General features: G+C 38.5%; 3 protein-coding genes across 3 annotated transcripts; 1 reads left to right on the forward strand and 2 right to left on the reverse strand.

The window, feature by feature from the left end:
• Window positions 1-853: 853 nt before the first annotated feature.
• Window positions 854-2930, reverse strand: LOC110912377 (UDP-glycosyltransferase 83A1). Its single transcript, XM_022157078.2, is given in 3 exon segments — window positions 854-1654; window positions 1656-1890; window positions 2318-2930. Coding segments are annotated over 3 exon segments (1335 nt in total). The 5' UTR covers window positions 2802-2930; the 3' UTR covers window positions 854-1038.
• A 382-nt stretch (window positions 2931-3312) lies between these two features.
• LOC110914141 lies at window positions 3313-6677 on the forward strand. Its single transcript, XM_022158955.2, has 4 exons — window positions 3313-3863; window positions 3954-4504; window positions 4975-5011; window positions 6171-6677. The coding sequence occupies exons 1-4, from the start codon at window positions 3399-3401 to the stop codon at window positions 6675-6677; spliced, it is 1560 nt and encodes a 519-aa protein (XP_022014647.1). The 5' UTR covers window positions 3313-3398.
• Window positions 6678-20532: 13855 nt separating this feature from the next.
• On the reverse strand, window positions 20533-21228 carry LOC110914142. The gene has a single exon (XM_022158956.1). The coding sequence runs from the start codon at window positions 21226-21228 to the stop codon at window positions 20533-20535; it is 696 nt and encodes a 231-aa protein (XP_022014648.1).
• Between the last annotated feature and the right edge of the window lie 3203 nt (window positions 21229-24431).

Raw genomic sequence — 24431 nt, forward strand, 5'->3', positions numbered from 1 at the left:
GTTCTTGGATGGGCAACCCATTGGGGGCAAAGCGGACGATATCTTGGCAAGGTTCACTTCGGCTGATACAAATGGTATCAGATCCAGGGGTCGGGCTGATGTGCTAGCGAGGACGCTGAGCTCCCTAAGGGGTCGGGCCGATGTGCCAGCGAGGACGCTGAGCTACCTAAGGGGGTGGAGATGTAAGTCCTAAATCAGTTGAGGAGGAGAACGAAGCCTTTGCCTGGACACCGTGAGTTCCTGGATGGGCAATCCATCGGAGGCAAAGTTCATAATATCTTAGCACAATTTACTTCTGCTATTACACTTATGTTTAGTATAATTGTGTTATCAATAGCTTACAAAACTCACACAAATTTTGTTTGGATTATCATCCTTACGTGTTGGGTATGTTTGGCATGGAGCTTTTAGGAGCTTCTGGCTTTAAGCTTTTAAGAAAAAGCTTCTACTTAATAAAAAACTTTGTTTGGTTGAAGGAGCTTAAAGTTTTTAGGTTAGGAGATTGACGCTTTTGGTTGAACGCTCCTACTAGTAGTGTCTAGAAAGAGCTACAAGCTTTTATGGAAAAAATGACTATTTTAACCTCTAAAGATAATAAACTTTTTAATGCATAAATTTTTTAAATTTTTAGTTATGATTATTTTGGTCATTTTATACAATTTATTAAAAGTTCCAGCTATTCTACCAAACACCAAATATATCTAAAAGTCTACAGCTACTAGCTATAGCTACCAGATTTCAGCCAGTAGCCATTAGCCACCAGCTATTTTTGTCAAACATACGCGTAGTATAATTATAATTATACTTATCTGTAAGTTTTACCATATGGACTTATTAGTGATGACTATAAGTATTTGTAGAATACGGAACACATATTTTTATTTTAAAAGTCAAAATGCTTTTGCAAACGTACATGGAGTCCCCACTCACCAAACAAAGTAAACACAAACTAAAAGCATACATGCAATTTTGCAAACGTACAATGGAATCTTAACATTTGTGCATGATCATTTGCCGGTTTTATTGATTCAAACATGTTCATCCTTCCTTTAGCCAATCAATGAACTTGTTGAGGTTTTTGTTTGAGGAGTTTCCTTCTCGCAAGCAGTCCGTTAATTTTTCTTTCAAATTCAAGGCATTTGCTTTGTGTATGTTGTTGTTGACCAGTTGCTCCACTTTACTCTTGATTTCTCCTCGTGTAACAATACCTGTTTCATCTTTGTTCAAACCCACACCAGTTTTCCAGATACCACATATGTATGTTTCGTTAAAAAATTGATCAGCAAAGTATGGCCAGCACACAAAAGGTACGCCATTGCTAACGCCCTCCATTGTAGAGTTCCAACCACAATGACTCATGAAGCAAGCCACTGACGGATGGTTTAGGACCTCCTGCTGAGGTGCCCAGCTGACTATTTTCCCACGACTGCCTACTCTGTCCATGTAGCTGCTCGGATAGACATAGTCCATATTACCACTTGGGCCAGGTCGAACAACCCACAAGAATGGCATTTTGGTATCCTCGAGGCCTAACGCCAGCTCTTCAAATTGCAGCTGGTCAAAAATTGTGATGCTCCCAAATGCAACATAAATGACCGAGCGGACCGGCTGTTGATCGAGCCATGTTAAGCAAGTAGAGTCTTCTTTCCAAAAGTGGACCTATTGGCAACATCTTTGGAAATAGAGTGAATGCCCCAGGCTCCAGCTCCATGGATGAATTGCAGATTATGTGGTCTGCTGCTTCTGCTGCATCCTTACCCTCAAGAAACAGGTAATCAAAGAAAATTTGGTTCGTGACCGGGTCGCCCATACATGCCCATACAAAATTCGCAGGGTCCATGAGTGGCATAGAGGTTGACAGCTGAATCATTTGATCCTTCAGAATTTCTCCTGGAAAAAACTTTGATTGCTTACGGATAAATATTTGGGAAATTTACGAAAATGTTAGTTGACCACAGTGTTTTCAAATTTGTCGCGTTCCTGCGTCCGTGGACGGACCTCTGAGCATGGGATGAGTCGGCGTATCATGTTGAATAGTCCATGTCCATCCGAAGCGTCGGTGGACTCTTCCGAAGCGTCGGTGGACTCTTCCGAAGCGTCGGCTGACTCTTCCGAAGCGCGTTGGTGGACTCTTCCGAAGGAGCGTGATACATGGACTCTTCAACATGATACGCTGACTCATCCCATGCTCAGAGGTACGTCCACAGACGCAGAAGCATGACAAATTCGAAAACATGGTTGGTCAACTGACATTTTTGTAATTTTCCCTAAATATTTTGTTATGTAAGTTGATAAAAAACTTAAAAAGCTATCTCACCTGATCTGCGGTTTATAACTTCATCATCCATCAGCTTCTGAAGGCTCATGGACACAGCCAAAACTGCAGCCGAGCTGGGACAAAAGAGTGCTAGTCTAATACTCATCTTCCGTGCAACTCTTAGTACCCATCCCATATAACAATCAGCAATGATGCATGTAATTTTCTCATCATCGTTTTTGTTAATATCATTTATCAGCTCTTCTAGTTTGGTGGGCATAAGTTGGAACATTGTTTTTGCCAACTTCCCGTGATCATTTCTGTCACCACAAGGTTCCATCCCATCAGGGATCGAAGCTAACTGCATCAAATCACTCGGACAATCTATCTCTAAACAGGCACTCATAAGCCTTTTTTGAATGAACTCTGTGTTCACAAACGTGACCTTGAGACCGTTGCTGGTGAAACACCGTGTTGCCTCCATAAGAGGCATCACATGGCCTTGTGCTGGATAAGGTACTGCTAGGATATGAATATTTTTCATTTTTTTGAATGTTTAGAAAGACTCAATGTTTTGCACTTATATATAATGATTTATGTTTTACTGTTGGATTATAAGGGTGTACGGGGCACTAGCGGGGAGGGGGATCGGTGACCCCATTCCCTAATCGGGAACACCGTCGCCATCACCGCGGGGACCCAAATCGGGGAGGGGAATCGGGGTTGGTTCACCGCGTTGAAATGGCACAAAGATTGAGGAACGGTCGAATTTTTAAACGTTGGCAACGGTTATAATTAAAAAAAAAATTCAATTTAAACTAATATAAATAACCAACTTCACTAATTTTTTACCACACCCACCACTCTCAAACTTTTATACTCTAAAAATCTATCAAATACAACAAAAGCCAAACCGAGCAATGGAGAACCAACCCCGCGAAGCCAAGAAAAAAACTAAGGGACGGGGCTCGCAACCGTCTCGTGGTGGTTCGAGCGATGCAAGTGCACAACCACAACCCCCTTTCGGATATACTTCACAACCCCCGTTTTTTTTTTCCAACAACCTTCACACCCCTCCTTTTACAACACCCAACCACCCAACCTTCAACCCAATTTCGGCTATTTTCAAAATCTGTTATCAATGGATCCTCCTCAATCCCCCGCCTTTGACCCGTATGGTTTTCGTTCCCCACAAGTTCCATCTACACGAGGAAATGTTGAACGTCCTCTACCTATTTACGACGACGAGGAGGTAGTGCCCGAAACTCAAAATTTGGGTGACTATGAAGATGACACCGGCGACGATGAATATAATGTGGATGAAGACGCCGGCAACGAAGAAAATGACGCTCGGGATAAAAAGGGAAAAATGGAGAGCCAAAAATGGACAAAGGTCCAAGAAGAGGCGTTGGCGAAGGCGTGGGTAAATTGCTCTACCAACAAAAAGAAGGGCAATCAACAAAACCGCGATAGTTTTTTGCGTAAGATTTTAGATCATTTTAACGCCACCGTTGGTGGAAGTAACCGGACCGTGCATCAAGTACGGTCTAAATGGGGCCCGATGATGACGAAAATAAACTTTTTCAACGGCCTATACCAACAAGCGGTAAAAATTATATTTTTTAACGTTGTATATTTTTTGATTTTGTTTACTAAGTTCATATTTTTTTAACACTTATTATTTTATAATATGTAGGATCGCACACGAGGAAGCGGGTGTAGCGATCTCAACGTGATGAAAGTCGCTTTAAAGGAATTTAAAGAGAGATATCCGAACGGTTTTCAACATGTCGAGGCATGGGAGGTCGTTCGAAAACACGACAAATGGGCCCAAGTCCCATTGTTGGGTGAGGAAGGGGAAGGTTCGGCACAAAAAAGAAAGCCCGTTGACGTGGACCCTTTCATACCCGATATGAACGAAGACCCCTCGCCACAAAGAACACAACGGCGAGACAAGCGTCAAGCGACATCGTCCGAGCGAAGCTCGGCCGAGTTGGCGGCACAATTCAAAGAGTACACCGCCATAAAAGAAGCGAAGCATGCGATGGAATTGGAGGCGATTGAATTGAGGAAGAAAAGAGAGTCGGAGGCTCGCGAGCTCATATCGGAACAACGCGAGACGATGAAAAACTACAATTACGATCGAGATATGAAAACATTCCTCAAGCCGCACGACGATGCTCCGCCGGAAATGTTGCCCTTCATCCTCGCCCTAAAGCGCGACATCGCTAACAAGTACGGGTGGCCGTGCAATTTCTAAAAATTTTATTTTCTAGTTTTAATGTAATTTTTATTTTCTAGTTTGAATGTACTTTTAATTTTCTAGTTTGAATTTAATTTTAATTTTTATTTTCTACTTTTAAATGTCTTTTGTTAAATTTTAATTAATTTTTATTAATATTTTTTTAATTTATAAACATGCATAATTACAACAAATAAAAAAAACAAAAAAAAATATAAAAGCAAGTCCCTTAAGATAGGAGTGCCGCCATCAAATTAGAGTGTGAGGGGAGTTTAAAAGGGGAGGTGACGTGGCATAACCTAATTGGGTGTGCGTAAAAGAGGGGACTCCCGTAAGAGGGGAGTGCCCCTCTCACCCTAAGGTTTGGCTAGAACATCATGAATATAATTGGTGGAGGTCCAACCATCAACGTGTCAACTAGATAATCGTCCCTCATTTCATTTTCCAATGTTCATCAATGAATGTTGGGATTCAGTGGTGTAGCAACCGAAAAAATCAATCCAAATAACAAGGTTGTTGTATGCCAAAAATTTTATCGTTTAACAAATTATAAAATAATAAAATTCTAAATTTTCTTTATAATAATAAAAGAATAAGCAGAATTTGAATTGAATTTGTTATGATGTGTAATACCGCGCTACACAGCGGAGTTTCGATTGTTATGAGTCTGGTTTAGTATGACTTAAGCACTCGGTATAGTAAGCGGAAGAAATATGCCAAAAAAACATCCACACATGTATTAAATTGGTTAAAAACAAATATTTATTACATCGGACAATATTGTTATTGTTCTGACGTGTGAAACAACGAAATTATATATCAATATAACTAATTATTTGGGTTTAAAGTTAAAAAAAGGATTATAGTAAAACATAAATAATAGCATTTTATGTGATATTAGTAAGTATTATATTCAATAAAATATAGAAACTACGAAATATGAGTAATATATTTTCTTTGATACAAATCAACATACAACTAACAACCCCGTCATGTTAAAATGAAACTGACAATGGATTTTGAAATGACAAATACGAAAAGTTAGAGCTAAAAAGAGAGAAACATTAATAAGCATGAAAGCCATCAACGTCTTCTTAGAATTTGCTACATTACACTTATAGTTTATAAAGAGAAATTTAATTAAAAAATACATAATATATAACCTGATTCTTTACTATCACATAAAGCCATCAATGTCTTATAAATTATAATAATACACTTGCTTTGGAAACCTAGAAGATAAGATGCGTGTAACTTTGGGAGATGTGGTTTTAAATTTTGAGAGTGAAAAGTCATAGAATTTTAGACTTATATAGACCTAGGTCTTAAAATTTAAAATAAATTCAGTAATTTATGTTCTCAAAAACCACGTTACAATTATATTCGTTTAACATAGTTCTCTTTACTACTCTTTCTCTATCTTCTCACTTCCATATAGTCTTAAATCAAAATAAAATCAGGAAATGGGTTCATCTTCCTTGCCGTCCCACCACATCGTTGTCTTCCACTTAAGGTGAACAAAGTTGTCTTCCACTTATATATGTCACCTCTCGGGTTTCGATCCGATCCAAATGCTCACCCCTACTTAAGTACGTGTAGTCCAGTTGTAGTTGTAGTGGATTCCAAATGAAAATTTAAAACACTTTTGTGGGATAATGTGTACACATATAGAGAGAAAGACACATGTATGCCTATAGAGAGAGAAGTGATGAGAAAACATTTTCTCTGCAAAAACCCCAAACCCGGATACTCCCTCTCTCTCTCTGTAACACCACCAACCGCGGCCGTCAAGATACCTTGCTACCACAGTACACCACCATGCATCCACCATATAACCTGTTTTCATCGGTTAACCCCACCTCAAACCCCACGATCTCTGCGAAGTTGTTGGAAACAGTTTTAGCGGCGCTTAGTGGTAAAAAGCACTTAAAAAGTAGCCACGTTGTTCTTCCAACCATCATATGTGTAGCCTTTGCCAGATCGGCGGCGGCGAAGGCTAAAGACCGACGGGGACCACTCACTTTGAGCAATGACCACAACAACGTGCTCTCTCTCTCTCCACAACACCATCGTGAAACCTGTGGAACCGTCGGTGGCGTCTGCGGTAGCTGGACGGTTTCGAAAAAAATGCGAGAAGAAGAGAGCGACGCGTGGAGGGAAAATAGAAGGGAAAAATAGCCAATAACCAGCTGCATGGAAGCTGGCTAGCACTGTTAACGCGAGTTCGTAAATGTTATAGATACTAGATGGATTCCCCGCGCTTCGCGACAGGTATTCAGTCGAAAACGGTTCATTTTGTTACAGTACAAACCCTAGGTGTAGCAACCGAAAGAAGAAACCCAAATAACAATGTTGTCATATGCCAAAAATGTTATCGTATATAAAATATCGACTCCAACAAATTATAAAACAATAAAATAATAAAATTTCTTTATAATAATAAAAGAATAAACAAAATTTGAATTGAATTTGTTACAATGTGTAATGTGACAATTGTCAAAATTTCATGTATCCGTACAATAATTAAACAATGATTAGTGCTTAATGACTGTGCTGATTTAAAATTTATGACATGAATGTTTTCTGATTATTGTCATATACATACATGTGCATCACATATTGCATAATGTCATATCATTATTTCATGCAACACCTTATTGATTCAAATGATGCACGAAACAAAGTTAGCACAGATACCAGACAAATCAGAAATACTGACGGGAGTTCAGTACTTAGACAGACATGGTATTGAGACACAGAATGAGCCAAAAACCAAGAGTTACACTAATATAGTGTGTAGGAAAGTAAGGATTATAAAACTACCTTCCTAGTGATAGTTGAAGTACCGGAAAGTGCCTAAAACTCACATAAACTGCAGAATTCTGTAGAATTCAGCAAAAATCAGCATTTAAACAACTAAATATTTTGCAGAATTATGGTTAAATGGTCTAGAATGCTTTCCTAAATGTTGGGAATCAAAACTCTCACAAAAGGTAACATAAAGCACACTAAACTGCATAGTTTAGCACCTTAACGAACCGCTAACCAACCGAACAACCGGACACTAACCGAAACACCAAATTTTCACTAGAAGTATTGTTTTATCATTTCCAAGCTAGTAATGGTCCCCGAACATCATAACGCCTCTTATAACATCATAACAACTTATACACTAACTAAACCCTTAGATTTCAACCAACTAACTTAACTATCCAACACAAACTAACTAAACCCCCCCCCCCCCTCATGAACACGGTTACAAGGGTGTGGCCCACCCTTGATTTTAATTGTTTTGTTTAATAGATTATGTTAGATCTTTAGTAAACATTGGAACCATTGGACTAAATGTTGTTGGAGATTATTTAAGTTAACCAAGAGACCATAACTCTCATTTTCCTTCAAAACACACCAACACTTCACTCTTCCTCTCCTCTCCTCTAGTCTCGGCCGAGAACAAGACCCACCACCACCACCATTTTCACCTCATCTTCATCCATTCTCTAGTGAACACAAGGTGTAAGGAGCTTGGTAAAGAAGCTAGGAGCCATTGGAAGGTGAAGGACCTCTCTTACAAGCTATTAACCACCAAGTTCATCATCATCTTCTTCTTGAATCTCATCCTTAGCCTTGTGCTAGTAGTAAGACCCTTCTAATCTTATTTTACATCTTGCTATGTTGGTTAAAAGATGATACAAGTAACTAATCATGAAGAACATAAGGAATCAAGAACAGAATCTTTAACATAAAGCTCTAAATCATCATAATCTAAGTTGTTTAAGTGTTTGCATGCTTCTTGATTGTTGATTGTTTGTGTTTATGATGTTAAACATCATATAAAGCTTGCTAGATTGTGATTAAACACATGATCTAGCAAGATGAGAGGATGATCTTGTGAAAAACCAAGATGATCATACTTTATTTAAGCATGAACTTGAAGTATGAAGTGTTTTTCTTGAATGATGATGATCAAAGTATGACATAAATCATGTAAGTAAATGATTTCAAAACTAGTTTTATCAAGAAACTACGTAAAATTACAAGATTTACATAAACAAGAGTTTTAAAGAAACTAATCACATTTTTAGTGATTAATCAAGTGTAGAAACATGTTACTAACAAGAAAAATTCAAAAAGAAATATTTTTAGAAAATTATTTTACAAGTTGTAAAGATCTAAAATCTTCAAGAATGATGTTATTAAACAAATAACCACACTTTAAAGGGTAACTAAGCTTACTAAACACTCTACCAAGTTACTACGAATTTTTATAAATTTCAAGTTCATGAAGTAGTGTAAATGGCTTGATTTTGGCACTTGGTAAGTATTGTTTGATTTGTTGATAGATTGTGATGATTTTTAAAAGAAAATGATATGCTTTGAAAGCATGGGAACCTCCATTTTTAAGGGAAAAATATGGCAAATGTTTTCTAGAATTTAAACACATAGAAATATATTTTAAAACAAGTGTTTACAAGTGTATTTTAACCATGATTTTTCATATAAGATTTGCCATAATTTTTGTTACAAAATTACAAATATTAGAGGTCGGTTTTTGATAATAAAAGTGACTAAATATGTATTTAGGAAAATATATATTTAGATGTCACAATGTGTGTGGTTACTTGTATATTATGTGTATTAGTTATATTATTTTAGGACTTGAAATAATATAACTCCCCAAAATACCAAAAATTACAATACAAAATATTACCAAAATTCCAAGATATAAATATATAATTTATACTCAAAAATTGGAGAAACGGAACAAGGAATATAAACTACAAAATATTCCGGAATTAAATTCATAAGTATATTTTGGTAAACGGTATTTTGGAAACCAAGAGAACGAAAATATGATTTTTATAATTACTACAACAATATATCATATTTTTAGACAAGAAGAAAATATATTATTTTTTAGCAAAGAAAAATATATATTTTCTCGAATTACTAGAAAATATATTATATTTGAGGAAAATATATATTTTCTTAAACAAATTCAAGATATATTATTTTTTGGTGAAAAATGAATTTATGAACATTTTCTAAGTTAAACTTGAAAATATATTATTTTTGGAGTTTACATAAAAATACAATTATTTTTGCCAAGGGAAAAGTTATAGATAATTTTCTATAAAAGTTTTCTTGAAATATATATTTTAAGAATATATATTGGTGAATTTTTATTAGAAATATTATTCTGGAAAATTTAATACAAGAATTAAGTATAAGAATACTTAATAAATACAAGAAAATACGTATTCTCGTACGTATAAATACACATCGGAATACGCTAACGATACTTGGCAAAATACACAAGTTTAAGAATACAAGTGTAAGTATACCCATCCTTGGGGAAAGATATACATGCATAAATACATAATGTGTAAAGTTAAAATATATTATTTTAACAAAAATTCCAAAATATAATAAATATAATTTAAGTGAAAATATTTATTATTTTAACAAATAATTATGTACTTTGGGATAATACTATGACATAACGAAATGTAACTCAAAAATGCTAAGTCATAACAAATAAGACTAAAGTCAAGGCACGACCCATCCGTCTAATACACCTTAGCACGTGTGTAGGTAGTCATGCGACTGAAGGAAAGCTTTGAGTTAGCGAGTTACGAGACGCAAGACTGTGAGTTCATGTCCCCCTTTTCTTTTAACTGTTTTCAGTTTTTTAATTTTGGGGGTGAAGTACATGTTACAAATTGTTTACAAACGTTTACATATGGTATGGTTAGATAAGGAATGAACTGTTAAATCATGTGAGTGGTGGGTACAACGCTTAAGACCATTAATCCTCGTATAAGGACCGAGGGACATGAGTGATAGATCTATTTGGGTGTTGCGAGCCCCACCCTTGGGACTGGGATTTGGCCCATGGTGTGACTATGTCTTCCAACCCGAAGCCCGATACAAAATCCGCTAGGTTTGAGCCTTCATGCATCACTGCACACATATTAATGGCCTTGCAAACCATTACTTGATCTGTTTCCTTGTTTGGTTTCATACCGGGGTTTAAATACTTATTTACAATGATTACAAGTTTATTTCGAGCTCACATACAAAACATATAAACTCGCTCAACTTTTGTTGATGTTTTCAAACTACATGTATTTCAGGAAATTGATTATGGATCTGGTGGGCGATCAAGGGTTTTCAAGTTGTGTCTTCGAATAAAAGATGTCATCCAGTGTTGATGGGTTTGAATTGTGTATTTTATCTTGGATAAGATACATGGTTCAAAGCCTATCTTTTAATAGTGTCTTTTGTTAAGTCATGTACAGAACTTAAACTTGGGTTGTTATATATTTTAAACCTGAAGTCTATGTTTGGATCTAAAACAATGATGGTTATATTATTTTGAAACTTAATTATGGATGAACATTATGAGTTTTATCATATAGTTGTTTGTTATGGTTGAATGCAATGATATTAAGCAAGTCACACGTAATCACGCTTCCGCAAAAGTCAGGGTGTGACAGTTTGGTATCAGAGCCAGGTTGTAGCGAACTATGATTTCTTCTCGAGTCTAGACTACAATCATTAGGGCTCTCCCACAAAAATATTTTTACAACATATTTTTCATTGCATATACACACAACGCCCAGATCCAAGGAACAAACGTTTTACAAAAGGAAAAACAAGAAACACAATGCAAGGTCACATTTGTGGTTTAGTCTGCATGGGGTAGACTAAGAAAGATAGAAAAGTTATATGAAGGATAACGTGAATACATATCTAAGTGATGATTGTTTTGTTTGCATGCACTGTGTGATAGTGGTTAATATATGTGCATATGTTATGATTGTTATGTTACAGGCATCATGTCATCTTCCGAGAGTAGGTTATCCAATACCCACGACCCGATGGCTGTCGTATCAGATGACGAGGTTATGCCCGCACCAGAGATATTTACGTCGAACACTGAGAGTGATCCCGACATGCTGTCCGAGGACGAGGACGACTTCCAGCCATTCGCGCTACCAGATTTTGGCGATGATTTACCTATTGCTGATGGTTTCCCTGTTGAGGATATCCCTGCTCCAGTCCATGTTCACCTCATCATTGCTCACCCCGATGGTGAGCACTGTCACACCCCGAAATTATCAGAGCTGGCGTGACTGGACTGGTATCTTCATTGCATAGCGGAAGCAAATAAGCTAAGACTTCTAGAAACGAAGGCCCACTAAGTACTCGAATCCTCAATGGTTCTCCTATTCCAACCGTGCCATAATTTCTGAAATGCAACCTGAGAAAGAAACATGCGAAAAATCAACATAAAGTTGAGCGAGTTCATAGTTTGTTTTGGAAAAGATTTGAAATAAATCTTTTTGAATAACCGGTTTTTGAAATGTTGTTGAGATAACGAATTTAAAAGTTATTTTCTTGTCAAGTTATATGGAAACTTTGTATTTGTAACGCATTATATTCGTAAAACCATGTATTTGTAAAATCTTGTATTTGTAAATTCTGTGTAACCGTTAATGTCCACCCTGATATTGACAACATGCATGCATAATCCTATGCTTGGAATTTGTATAAAACATGGTATGTAATTTGTAAAGACGTATTGAAACTGAGTTCTGTATATGTAAGGAATACGAGATCGCTAATGGTTCGCGAGGCCACTAACATATGTAACGACATAGGAAGCATCCAAACCATAGGCATTTTTAGCTGTCGAATCCACGACTGTCGATTCACGACTAGAGGCACAAAAGCACTGCTTGGTACTAGAGTGACCAAGAGTGTGGCTGCCTGAAACCCATTAGATCTAACCTTTTGTTCCGCGCTCTTGATATGTAACTGATTAATGGTGCTTATGTTACCCTATTCGTGACATGATCTATTGTGTCATTCCTTAGTTTAGCATGTCGTTTGTACTTGTACTTTCCCGTAGTTTAGAAAACTAGAATACGTGTGTATGCACATTTCGAAAAATACGCTTGTTGGAAAAACCGGTATAGAATATAAGCTTTTCGTAAACCATTTGTGTTTATTAAAATGGTTTAGAAATACATAATTTATGTTTATTGAAAACCTTGTATGCTTTGCAAATCGTGCATGTCTTTCCACCCCGAAAAACATTTAGAAAAATGTAAAATCGTAAAAAGGTGGGGTTATGAACTCACCTGGATTTCCTTATGCAAAGCTAGCTAAATATGACTTCGTGATGTCGTTTCCAAGACATGACTCGCTAGCGTGCATTCTACAATATTCCTAACATGGAATATCTTATAAGTTTCTAAATAAAAGCGGTAACTAACTACGTGTCACCGAGCTCTACCGAATCGCTAATCGAACGATTCGACGGGAAGTTGTTAACTTAACGAAAATGACTAAGTTAAACTTTGTTTAGTTTGTTTATTATCGGTAATAACTAATAAGTCTTAGAAAGACTTAGTTCTCGAGAGATTTAGAGTGTATACATGTTTATATAAACATATATAAACATATCGTTATCATCGTGTTAGTCGTCTCGAGAAGTCGTTTGTAATGTAATAAACATTTATATGAAAATAACATGTAACAAACTCGTACGTGATATATATGATTTATAATGTGCCATTTAGGCGTCTTGAAATAAATATAAAAAAGTTATATTTATTTTATAAAAGGGTCCTCGAGTTGTTTGAAGTTTGAAATAAATATAAAACTATATTTATTTTTGTAAAAGAATCCGAATTGTTTGATATTTGAAATAAATATATAAATTATATTTACTTTTATAAAAGAATTCGTCAAATTTCCAAAGTTCAAAACAACTAAGTTTGTTGTTGTAAATAGTTTCCGAATCGTTGTTTTCGTAAGTTGTAAAGTGTCGTCGAAAGAAACTTTATATTTATCTTGTTTTATAAAAGTCGCTTTATATCAATAATTGTTGTTTTACAATAAAGTACGTTTTGTTTTATAATAAAACTCGTTTTATTTTACTGATTTCTCGAAAAACGGGCAGAGTTTCCTCTGTTTTTGGACGGCCCCGACAACACAAGTTGTCGTTATATTTTCAAAATTCAACAAGTTTTCAAACAATATATTTATAAACTCAAGTTATAAAACAAGATAATATATGAAACTGCAAACTATATACATATACGATTTTATCATTCGGTTCGAGAGCTCGTTTGCCATGTGTAAATAAAACTATGTAAATTCAAACTAATTTCGCCGTTAAAACTTTACCAAAACTCTTGCGTCAGAACGTGGACTGGATTTGACCGAGTTAACTCGCTGAGTTGACTCAGTTTGACAGAGTCGACCCGAATCATGAACCGCGAACAGCAAGACCCGATGTGTTAACTCGAACCCACATCTGACTAGGTTGACTGTTGTTGACTGGTGACTTGCTTTGACCAGTCAACCCGACGTGTTGACTGGGTTTGACTGAACCCGAACGAGCCAAAAAGTAACCCGAGCACGAATCTGAACCAAACATGTCCCGAAGCTCACTTGAGAACCCGAACCAAAACTGTGAGCCGAAAAGTAACCCGAGCACGAATCTGAACCAAACCTTTTTAGGCACTACCTGTGTCGGACTCACCCATGCACTGTCCGAAATGGGATAGATGATCCCCGCATCCAACCACTTTATTACCTCTTTCTTCACAACTTCTCTCAAGTTCGGGTTCAACCTTCTTTGTCTTTCTCGGTTCAGCTTTACATCTTCATTGGTAATAATTTTGTGCATGAGAATGGATGGACTAATACCTTTTAAGTCGGCTATCGTTCATCCAATGGCCGCCTTATGAGCCTTTAACACTCACAACAATCCTTCTTCTTGAGCCACCTCCAAATTAGAAGCAATGATCACCGGTAAAGTGTCATTGTCCCCTAAAAACACATATTTCAAGTGCTTTGGTAACTCCTTGAACTCCACTTGTGGTGGACACTCTAACGAAGGCTTTGTACCTGAATCAATCTCCACCGGTAAATTCTCGATTTGGTGGGTCCATGGCGGTCTTTCTTCCTTGACCGCTAAAGCCTCTTGCTCCTTTTCTTCCATCCTCAATGCACACATATGTACCTACAAAGAACAATCACAAACACACGGTTCCAACACATCTTCCTCGTATTCATGCGGGTCGCATCCGTCAATGATATCTGCTAAGTGATGTGGAAAAAGTAGTTCAACTAAATAAACTAAAATTACCCTAAATTAAGACTCAAGTAATAAAAATCTAGACTCTTTAACCTGACTAAACTACTCACCGGCAAGTGTACCGGTCGACTCTAGCACAGAAAAGTAAGTCCGGATGTCGAACCCACAAGGACTCTAATAAATTACGTTGACGACTAAACTTAGACTAGACACTGACACGACTAAACAAATGTTGTGTTTGGGGGGGGGGGGGTTGTACTAAAATCCTAAAATTGTGATTAAATTGAAATTAGACTAAGACACGAACGAAACTAGGGTTTTACTTCAGATGAGATTAAGGACTACCTAGACTTGAATCCAATTTACCTATGAATGGACTTCTAACGGTTTTATTGTTGTATGGAGCCGGGATCGTAAAATACTAAACCTTAAGGTATTTCAATGCTAAGACTTCTCGACCCTTCTCAGGAAGAAACCTAGGAAACCCTACAAGGCTGTTATGATTACCGACTGTTAGATTTCCTCTCAGTCCTCTAACGACTCTAAAAGTGCCCTAATACGACTATCTACCTCTCAGCGCGACAATCTAAGGCAATTCTAGGTTCTAACTTGGTTTACTAGACACAAATGCAATTAGGGAACTAACGTCGACTTCTCTCAAAATCTAATTTAGCTATATACTGCACCGCGACCTAATAACTAACTCGAGCCTCTCAGCGACAAGTTAAGCAGAATATTTACTTCTAATTACGTTTTAATTACTGTTTCTAAGGCTATCGGCCGATTTACCCAAAGATCACCCGAACCGGCAAGGATGCAAATAATTAACACAGATCTATTATGTGAAAGACATCCACCAAAATCTATGTGAAATAGTAAACAATCCACAATCAAAAGTAAATACGCACACGCACCAAATCAGAAAATCTAGAACACGTTACTTTCAAAGTCAATCCATAATCAATTCAATAAAAAACCGTTAAAAGATCCAAACATAAATTAAACCATCATCAAATCTAGGTAGTTTCTAAAATTTAGCCAAGAATCATGATGTTCAAAACAAACAAAACAAGTCTAAAACAAGAATTCATCGTAGAGTATTGAAAACGCGAAAATAAGGAACACCGGGAGATAAAACCCGAAAGATCTTCACTCTCACGATCCAAGCTTCGACCGGATGATCCCCGTTAGGAAAAATACTCCAGAATGCTCAAAATCACCTCCGAAATTCGTCCTAGGGTTTCTTGATTCGTAATCAGAGTTCTATTCAGTTTCTTGGAAATCCCATCATCAAAACCCTAATTTTCCCGGAGTTACTACCCGTCGCGTGACGTCTAGGGGGGGTCGCGTGACGCGGCGCCTCCCCCTTCCAATTTTATTATTTTTTTATTCCATTCTGATTTCCAGCCTTTCCGACGCGCGTACGAATCCCGATTTTCTTCCAAACTGCTCGGTTTTACTCGTTTTTCAACACTTTAAGCTACGGGACCTGAAATCAAAGCTTAACGTCAGCAGTATCGCAGTTCTAACCTAAACTAGACTCTAAACGACTGAAAACTGACTGAAATATACACTATAAACATATGTACTTTGCAGTACATCAAACATCCCCACACTTACTTTTTTTTCGTCCCCAAAAAAGAATTATGCAACGGAATCACAGATAATTATTCACTTGGGTCGAAAATTATAGGTATAATTAATTAAAACCAAGGCTTGCGTTAGCTGCGATTGCGAATATACTTTATCCACTTTAAATCCGAATCCAATCCTAAACCCTTATCATGTGATTTTAATTTAAGTGCGGTCAATCCACCTAGGGTCTCACACTAGAATCAACAGTCCACCTACTCCCGCCTCAAGCTTATAGGACTAAAAGAACGATCATTTGACCAATTCCCAACCGTCTTATATCAAAACCAAGAGAGTTTACAATCAAACTTTTTTTTTCTTCTTTTTCCATTTTTTTTCTCTCGCTTTTCTTTTTTTTTTCTTTTCTTTCGTGAGACTAGACGGTGCTTTCCCTAGCCAAGAGGCAATCCGGCTGTAGAGTCGCTATCCCCAACCACAGATTACTTAGGTTTCGGTACTTATTTATTTATTTTTTTAGCACGGTCGATTTCACACACCCTAGAGGTAATTCGGCTGTAGAGTCGCTATCCCCAACCACAAACTACATAGGAATGCATTACTTTCATTTAGTTTCTAGCCCACTTTTTATTCTATTTTTTTTTCATGATCAAAAACTCTAACCGTTTTAACTTATAATGGTGCCCCTTATACTATTATTGGCGGTTTTAGTTTCCCATATCTCCCAGGCGAAAACCCACTAGCGGACCGACAATTAAGGTATATTAGCTCAAAGGGACTTAAAACCAAACCCGGGCCTATCCACATATCCCTAACTAGACGCAAGCTCGATTTATTTAAATCTCATATTATTATTATTCGAACCCAAGCAAAAATTTTTCTTTTCTATCATTTTCCGCTTTATTTTGCAAACTTCTTTAAATCGAAAGACATTTTCTGATTTTTCAATTTTTTTGGATTTTTCAATTTTTTATTTTTTTGTATTTTTTTATAATAAAGACTCGATTATTTACATGTATTCCCATCCCCACACTTAGAGATTGCATTGTCCCTAATGCACGAACGAAAACACGACTCGACACTACCTAACTACTACTAAATAACGACCTAAATAAAAACTAGACGACGAAATAAAATAAAAATACAACAACAACAAGAAGGAAAACGACTTAACTGAATATGTGAGACTGTCAAAGTGCCAGTCGTTTCCACATAGGCCCTCCAATACCGAACGTGCTCAGCAAATAATACCAAACTCTCTCTCACACGAACGGAAAGCGGCTCCACATCATCAACCTAACATAAGTACCATACCAAGCATACTTCTACAAACGTTTATCGTAGCATCATCCGAAGTTCAAACAGAAAATAAAAAAATTTCCTACGAATACAACCATATCGAACTACTGAAACAACATAAATAAAATAAAACATGAAAGGATATATATGCTGCTGCAGTCTGCTACATCACTCCTCCTCAGAATCCTCGTTCATCTGCTGGGTTCCCGAACCGCCAGCCTGCTGCCAACCAAACTGACCACTATACGCATAACCACTCTGACCCCCCCACTATCATACCCCGGATACTGACCATAAACATACGGGGTCTGCTGCTCGCCTCCATAAACTGGTGGAGGTAATAATCCTGCAAAGGGTGGAGGAATCGGAGCATCTAGTGACATACCCGACATCATGTACCTGAGCATGTCGTCCTGTCGGTGGTGGCTCTGCATGGTCCACTGGTGGTCAACCCGTATCCTGCTCTCAATCTGATCAAACCTCTGCTGCGTGTAGTCAAAAGCAGCCTCAGGAGTGAACGGGTCGGGTCTCGGCGGTCTAACTGGCTGCTGTGGAGGAATCTCACGCCTCTGTCGAGGTGCCGGCTGTCGTGGCGGAGGAGCACCAACCTCGTAGTTCCACTCTGGCGGGTCCGACTGTGTAAGAATACCTGCCAACTGTAGGTTCGCAACATCCCAACGAACCGTTGGCATACCCACATTCATCTGCTCAATCTTGTACTTTGTAAGGGCCCGAATATTCTGTGCCAACCGAGCTATATAAGGCCCAAGATCCATAGCAGCCCGTTTACCTCCCCGACGAGGCCTATTGAACGACCACGCAAAGAAACTAGGCAAGTTCCAGTTTCGCTTTTCAACCATGCACATCAACGCGAAAATATCCAACCAATTCGCCTTGTTTTCCCCCGACTTCCTCGCTACAACTGTCGTCGCCAACATCTTCAAAATATACCTGTATATAGGATCACGAACCGATGTGATAAGGTTCGTACGCGAGAATGGTTGAGACGCAATTGTATCCCAAAATCTTTCCAAATCCACCGAATTCAAACACTTCGGCCGAGGGTGATTGTACACACCCCTTAACCCATTCACAAATTCATCCGTCTCCACTTCTTCCGGTGTGTAAAAACCCAGAGCTACTCCAAACTGAGCCATATTCATTTCATAAAGATTTCTACCCAATGAAAACGATACCGCATCCTTTTCAGCAAAAGTACCCTCTTTGTGACGGAAGGTACAATGAAACTCAATTGTAAGTTCGGTATACTGCGGCCCGTCACATGCATCCGTAGCCATCCTCAATCTCGGCCCTAACAATTCTGCCACCCGCTCACTTGCTCCCATACTTTGTAACCATTCCCAATCCATGACACGATGCTCCAATGTCTGAGTTACCACATACTTTTTGAGCTTTACCCTCTCTTAGGTACCCTCTTCAAAATCCAATACCGGATGATCAACCAACCTCTCAATCCGGGCATACACTCTCCTGTCATTCCCGCGATACTTGATCCTCCTTTTCCTTGGGTTTGACGACGAACCTGCACCTGACATGATCTGCAAAACAAGAAAGATTTGACAAGAGAAACAATGCAGATTGTTAGTACTCACAAGCTATTTTTGGTGTTTTTAATTTTTAAATTTTTTTTTATGAAATAGCCGTATAGCATTTCATTCGCGGCTAATTTTGAAAACATGGGTTACCGTTTACAAAAGCTTAAGTTACACATCATTCTACCCGAATGGAGATTGAGTACGGGCAAAAAGTTGTGAACTTGTACATGCATATAAGTAAACCCGACACTAGACTCAAACTACTACTCTAAAGACACTACTAAACTCAATAACTCGAACGACCTACGACTCAATGTACACTATCTCCTCCCGGCACTTTAATTGTCCTTAATTAAGCGTAAGTGCCAAAATATCCCCACACTTGAGGCGAAAACACGTGAGAGTTTGACATTTTAAACCTTGACACAACTTTGGTGGCAACAAAATCTGTTTAGAAAACTAATTTCATTTGCAAAATCAGTTCAAAAACTTATTTTTTTAGCAAGAATTCATAGTTATACCCAAACAAACCTGTAAAACTCAAACGTGTTGTCTAGTTGTCCAAACATACCCCTCATGTCTCAAACAACCTCAAGCAAACCAACCCGAACCATCCGCAGACCCGATTTGTATGTAAACATCCGAACATAACCACCCGCATACCACTAACATGAAAAAAAGCTCAAAAAATCCCAACTTTATGACCCTACACAAACCCTAAAACTAAGACATGACTGACCCGACACTAAAACGAAGCAATAAAGCTACCTACTAGCAAGAAATCACAGAAATCATACCTTGGATTCGGATTTAGCAAGAAAAATGAAGTCTTGAACTTTTGGTGCACGAATTTGTCCAAAAACGTGAAAATGGAGCGCGAATTCGGTTGAAATTGATGATTAAGATTGTGGGGAATGTGATTGTGGTGATTTAGGAAGAAGAATGGAGAGATTTGGTGAAGAAATGAGTGAGTTATGGTGATTTAGGTGAAATTCGCGTTCTAGGGTTTAGAATTGGGGAAAAAGGAAAAAGTCCAGCGACAGGTTCACTTAAAACAATTTGAAAGGGGTCAACAGGGCGTCGCGTGACGCGTAGGAGGTCATGGAAGGCCTCGCGTGACGCGGCGGGTAAGAAATAATTAGTTTTTGAACCTTTGACCCTCGCGTGGCGCGAGGGTCCTTAGCGTCGCGCGAGGCATCGTTTTTCACAGAAGGTTTCGTGAAAAAATTGGTTCCATGCCTTAGAAAAATTTCCTAACTTTTCCCAAACCATCCAAAACCCTCAAAAGTTGTTCTAAGTGTCCAAGACACTTACCTGGGACCTCTTTTCTCAAGCTTTCTCCTTTCCGTAGCGGTGATGAAACCTGCAAAATTCTCGACGACACAAAACAAACACCGAAAAACTACGAAAAATACGAAAAAAATAAGAAATTTACAAACGGTACATACTCTACACGCGAAGCTTTTCGCGCTCACTGATCGGTGAAGGTAGGCGGGTCCTCTAGAGGAATTTCTTCCTCTTCGGTGGTATCAATAGGACCTCCCAAGTAATGTTTCAATCTATGACCATTTACCTTCCATACACCTTTGTCGACTTCATCGTATAATTCAACCGTGCCGTATGGAAACACTTCTTTCACCACATACGGGCCATTCCATCTCGATTTCAATTTCCCTGCTATTAAATTCAAACGTGAATTGAACAAAAGCACTTTATCACCTACCTTAAACTCTTTCAAACCTCGCAACCGCCTATAATGCAATGCCTTGGTTTTCTCCTTGATACTCCATGATCGTTCATAGGCGGCATCCCTCAATGCTTCCAACTCATGAATTTGGAAGAACCTCCTTCTTGCGGCTTCGGTAAGGTCAACGTTTACGGTTTTTAATGCCCACAACGCCCTATGCTCTAGCTCTACCGGAAGATGGCAAGCTTTGCCATACACGTTCATAAAGGGTGTTGTTCCTAACGGTGTCTTATAGGCGGTACGGAATGCCCACAAAGCGTCGTCGAGCTTTTCCGACCAATCCTTTCTACTTTTTCCTACCGTTTTCTCTAAGATTCTCTTCACCCCTCGGTTAGCATTCTCTACTTGGCCAGTAGTTTGCGGGTGGTATGCGGTAGAAAGACGGTGAGTGACACCGTAGCGTGCAAGTGCTTTTTCCATGGCGGAATTGCAAAAATGCGTGCCACGGTCACTTATGATAGATTTAGGGACTCCGAAACGCGTGAATAGCTTCTTAAGGAATCTCACCACCACTCGGGCATCATTGGTGGACAAAGCTTGAGCTTCGACCCACTTTGAAACGTAATCAATGGCCACGAGTAGGGGTGTTCAAAACCGGATATCCGAAAATTCGGATATCCGAATTTCGGATATCCGAAATTTTCGGATACCTGGTTTCACTATCCGAATCCGTATCCGAAATTTCGGATATCCGAAATTCGGATATCCGAATTTTCGGATATCCATTCGGATAGTGAAACGGATATCCGAAATTAAAATAAATTGTTTCAACTTAAAAGTCTAACACAAACCAGCAAATGAATTACAAGATCAAGATGTTTAAAAAAGCAAATAAACACAAATTATTTCTTCCAAAATAAAGACATAATCTTTCTAATTCGTTAATCCAAATTCCAATCCATATTTCCAACGTTTAAGCTAGCAAATGAAATCTCTATAAGAAAACCTGAAGACAGATAAAATGATAAACAATAAGCAAAAACCTGTATGTGTTTAAATTAAATTAAAATATAATATAATATAAAATAACTTACTTTACTAATCAAAGAACATTTTCCCCTGTATTATGAATATCATCTCAAAATCCCAATAGCCTGTGAATAAAATCATCAATTTATGTTGTTTCAGTCGAAGTTTTCAAACGATTTGTTACATTTGTATGAATAACGATGGCAATAGAACCCACTTTTCATCCAAGAACACCTAATAAAACCAAACATAACAGATGGGAACCTTAAATCGAAACATAACAAGTCAGTTCAGAATCAGATGGGAAACTTAAATCGGCCTTCAGATGGGAACCTTAAATCGGCCATTCGATCATCTAATAGATACAGATCTGACTTAACTTCAAACCAACAGAAAAATCGCTTCGAATGTAAGCAAATCGGAACCTGAATCGGCTTTCGAATCTTCAAATTTGTGTGGAATAATCATGAATTAGTTTGGTGGGCGGCAAAGGAAGTGAAATTAGGAATATAATAGGGATGCGTATGAGTGATTTGAATAGATTTAGGGTTTTGAATAAATTTTATTACTATATAGATAAAAATACAAAATAAAATAATTTAAATTTTCGGATATCGGATATCCGAAATATCCGAAATTTTTCAAATTTGCTATCCGAATCCGAATCCGAATTTTCGGATATCCGAAATTCGGATATCCGAAATTTCGGATATCCGAAAATTCGGATAATTCGGATTTGGATATTCGGATAATTCGGATTCGGTTTCGGATTCGGATTTTTTTGAACACCCCTAGCCACGAGGATGTACCTATTCCCACTTGAAGATGGAAAAGGTCCCATGAAGTCAATGCCCCATACGTCAAAGATTTCCAAGACTTGGATGGGATTTTGAGGCATTTCATCCTTGGATGAGATGTTTTCGGTACGTTGGCAACGGTCACAAGTCCTAACAAACTCTACGACATCCTTAACTACCGTTGGCCAATAAAACCCACTATCAAATACCTTTTGTGCCGTCACATTCGCTCCGTGATAGCCTCCCGTTAAACCCTCGTGCACATGTATGTCTAAACCATCCTCCTTTGAAACACATCTCCTAAGCACTCTATCTCCACCTATCCTAAATAGGTATGGGTCATCCCAAATATACTTCCTAGCCTCCCTAAGAAGTTTTTTCTTTTTTTGGTAGGACATACCCCTCACAAGATCTCCGGTCGCTAAATAATTCGCCAAGTCCGAGAACCATGGCAAACCCTCTGCCTCGGCACTAACAAAATCTATGGTTTCGTGGGGAAAAGTGTCTCATATGGAATCCTCACGCACCTCTTCTCTCTTTGGATCCTCTAAACGTGACAAGTGGTCGGCGGCCACGTTTTCCGCTCCCTTTTTATCCTTAATTTCTATGTCGAACTCGGAGAGCAAAAGAATCCATCTAATAAGACGCGGCTTTGCGTCTTTCTTTTGAAACAGAAATCGCAAAGCGGAATGGTCGGTGAACACGGTGGTTTTGGAAAGCACGAGATATGAGCGAAACTTATCAAACGCAAACACTACGGCTAAGAGTTCCTTTTCCGTCGTGGTATAGTTCTCTTGAGCATCGTTTAGTGTTTTGCTCGCGTAGTAGATCGGATGAAAGTGTTTATCGACTGTTTGACCTAGGACCGCACCTACGGCATAATCGCTTGCGTCACACATGAGCTCGAAAGGTAAGCTCCAATTGGGAGAAACAAGTATCGGGGCACTAACAAGTTTTTCTTTCAAGAAGTCGAACGCCTTGATGCACCCCTCGTCGAAGACGAAAGGTACATCCTTCTCTAAAAGCCTAGTCATCGGGCGTGTGATTTTGGAAAAATCTTTTATAAAACGCCTATAAAAGCCCGCATGACCTAGAAAGCTCCTAATGGACTTGACACTAGTAGGCGGAGGCAATCGACTTATGATATCTATCTTGGCCCTATCCACCTCTATGCCCTCTCTCGATACCTTGTGTCCTAACACTATCCCCTCCGTCACCATAAAGTGACACTTCTCCCAATTCAACATAAGATTTGTCTCTATGCACCTCTTAAGCATTCTATCAAGATTAGAAAGACATTGTTCAAAATTGGTGCCATAAACTGAGAAGTCATCCATGAAAACCTCCATGGAAGTCTCAAGCATGTCTTGGAATATAGTGACCATGCATCTTTGGAAAGTTGCCGGAGTGTTGCATAACCCGAAAGGCATGCGGCGATACGCATAAGTGCCGTAAGGGCATGTGAACGTCGTTTTATCTTGATCCTCCGGGGCGATGGGGATCTGAAAATAACCCGAAAATCCATCGAGAAAACAATAGAATTGTTGACCCGCTAGACGCTCCAACATTTGGTCAATGAATGGTAAGGGGAAGTGGTCTTTCCGGGTGGCGTCGTTTAACTTTCGATAGTCTATGCATACACGCCATCTGGTAACGGTACGGGAAGGGATTAACTCGTTCTTTTCATTCATGATCACCGTCATCCCACCCTTCTTTGGGACGACTTGGGTCGGGCTAACCCATGGTGAGTCGGAAATGGGGTAAATCACCCTGGCATCTAACAACTTAAGCACTTCTTTCTTAACAACCTCTTGCATGTTCGGATTGAGGCGCCATTGAGGTTGCACCACCGGCTTA

Source organism: Helianthus annuus, chromosome 15 (assembly GCF_002127325.2).
Source record: "Helianthus annuus cultivar XRQ/B chromosome 15, HanXRQr2.0-SUNRISE, whole genome shotgun sequence".
In the NCBI taxonomy this organism is placed as follows: Eukaryota; Viridiplantae; Streptophyta; class Magnoliopsida; order Asterales; family Asteraceae; genus Helianthus; species Helianthus annuus.

Coding starts and splice junctions, on each gene's coding strand:
- LOC110914141 (XM_022158955.2), top strand. CDS start 3,399: ATGGATCCTCCTCAATCCCCCGCCTTTGACCCGTATGGTTTTCGTTCC. Junction 3,864..3,953: donor ACGGCCTATACCAACAAGCG/GTAAAAATTATA, acceptor TATAATATGTAG/GATCGCACACGAGGAAGCGG. Junction 4,505..4,974: donor GCTAACAAGTACGGGTGGCC/GTGCAATTTCTA, acceptor GTTGGGATTCAG/TGGTGTAGCAACCGAAAAAA.
- LOC110914142 (XM_022158956.1), bottom strand. CDS start 21,228: ATGGAAAAAGCACTTGCACGCTACGGTGTCACTCACCGTCTTTCTACC.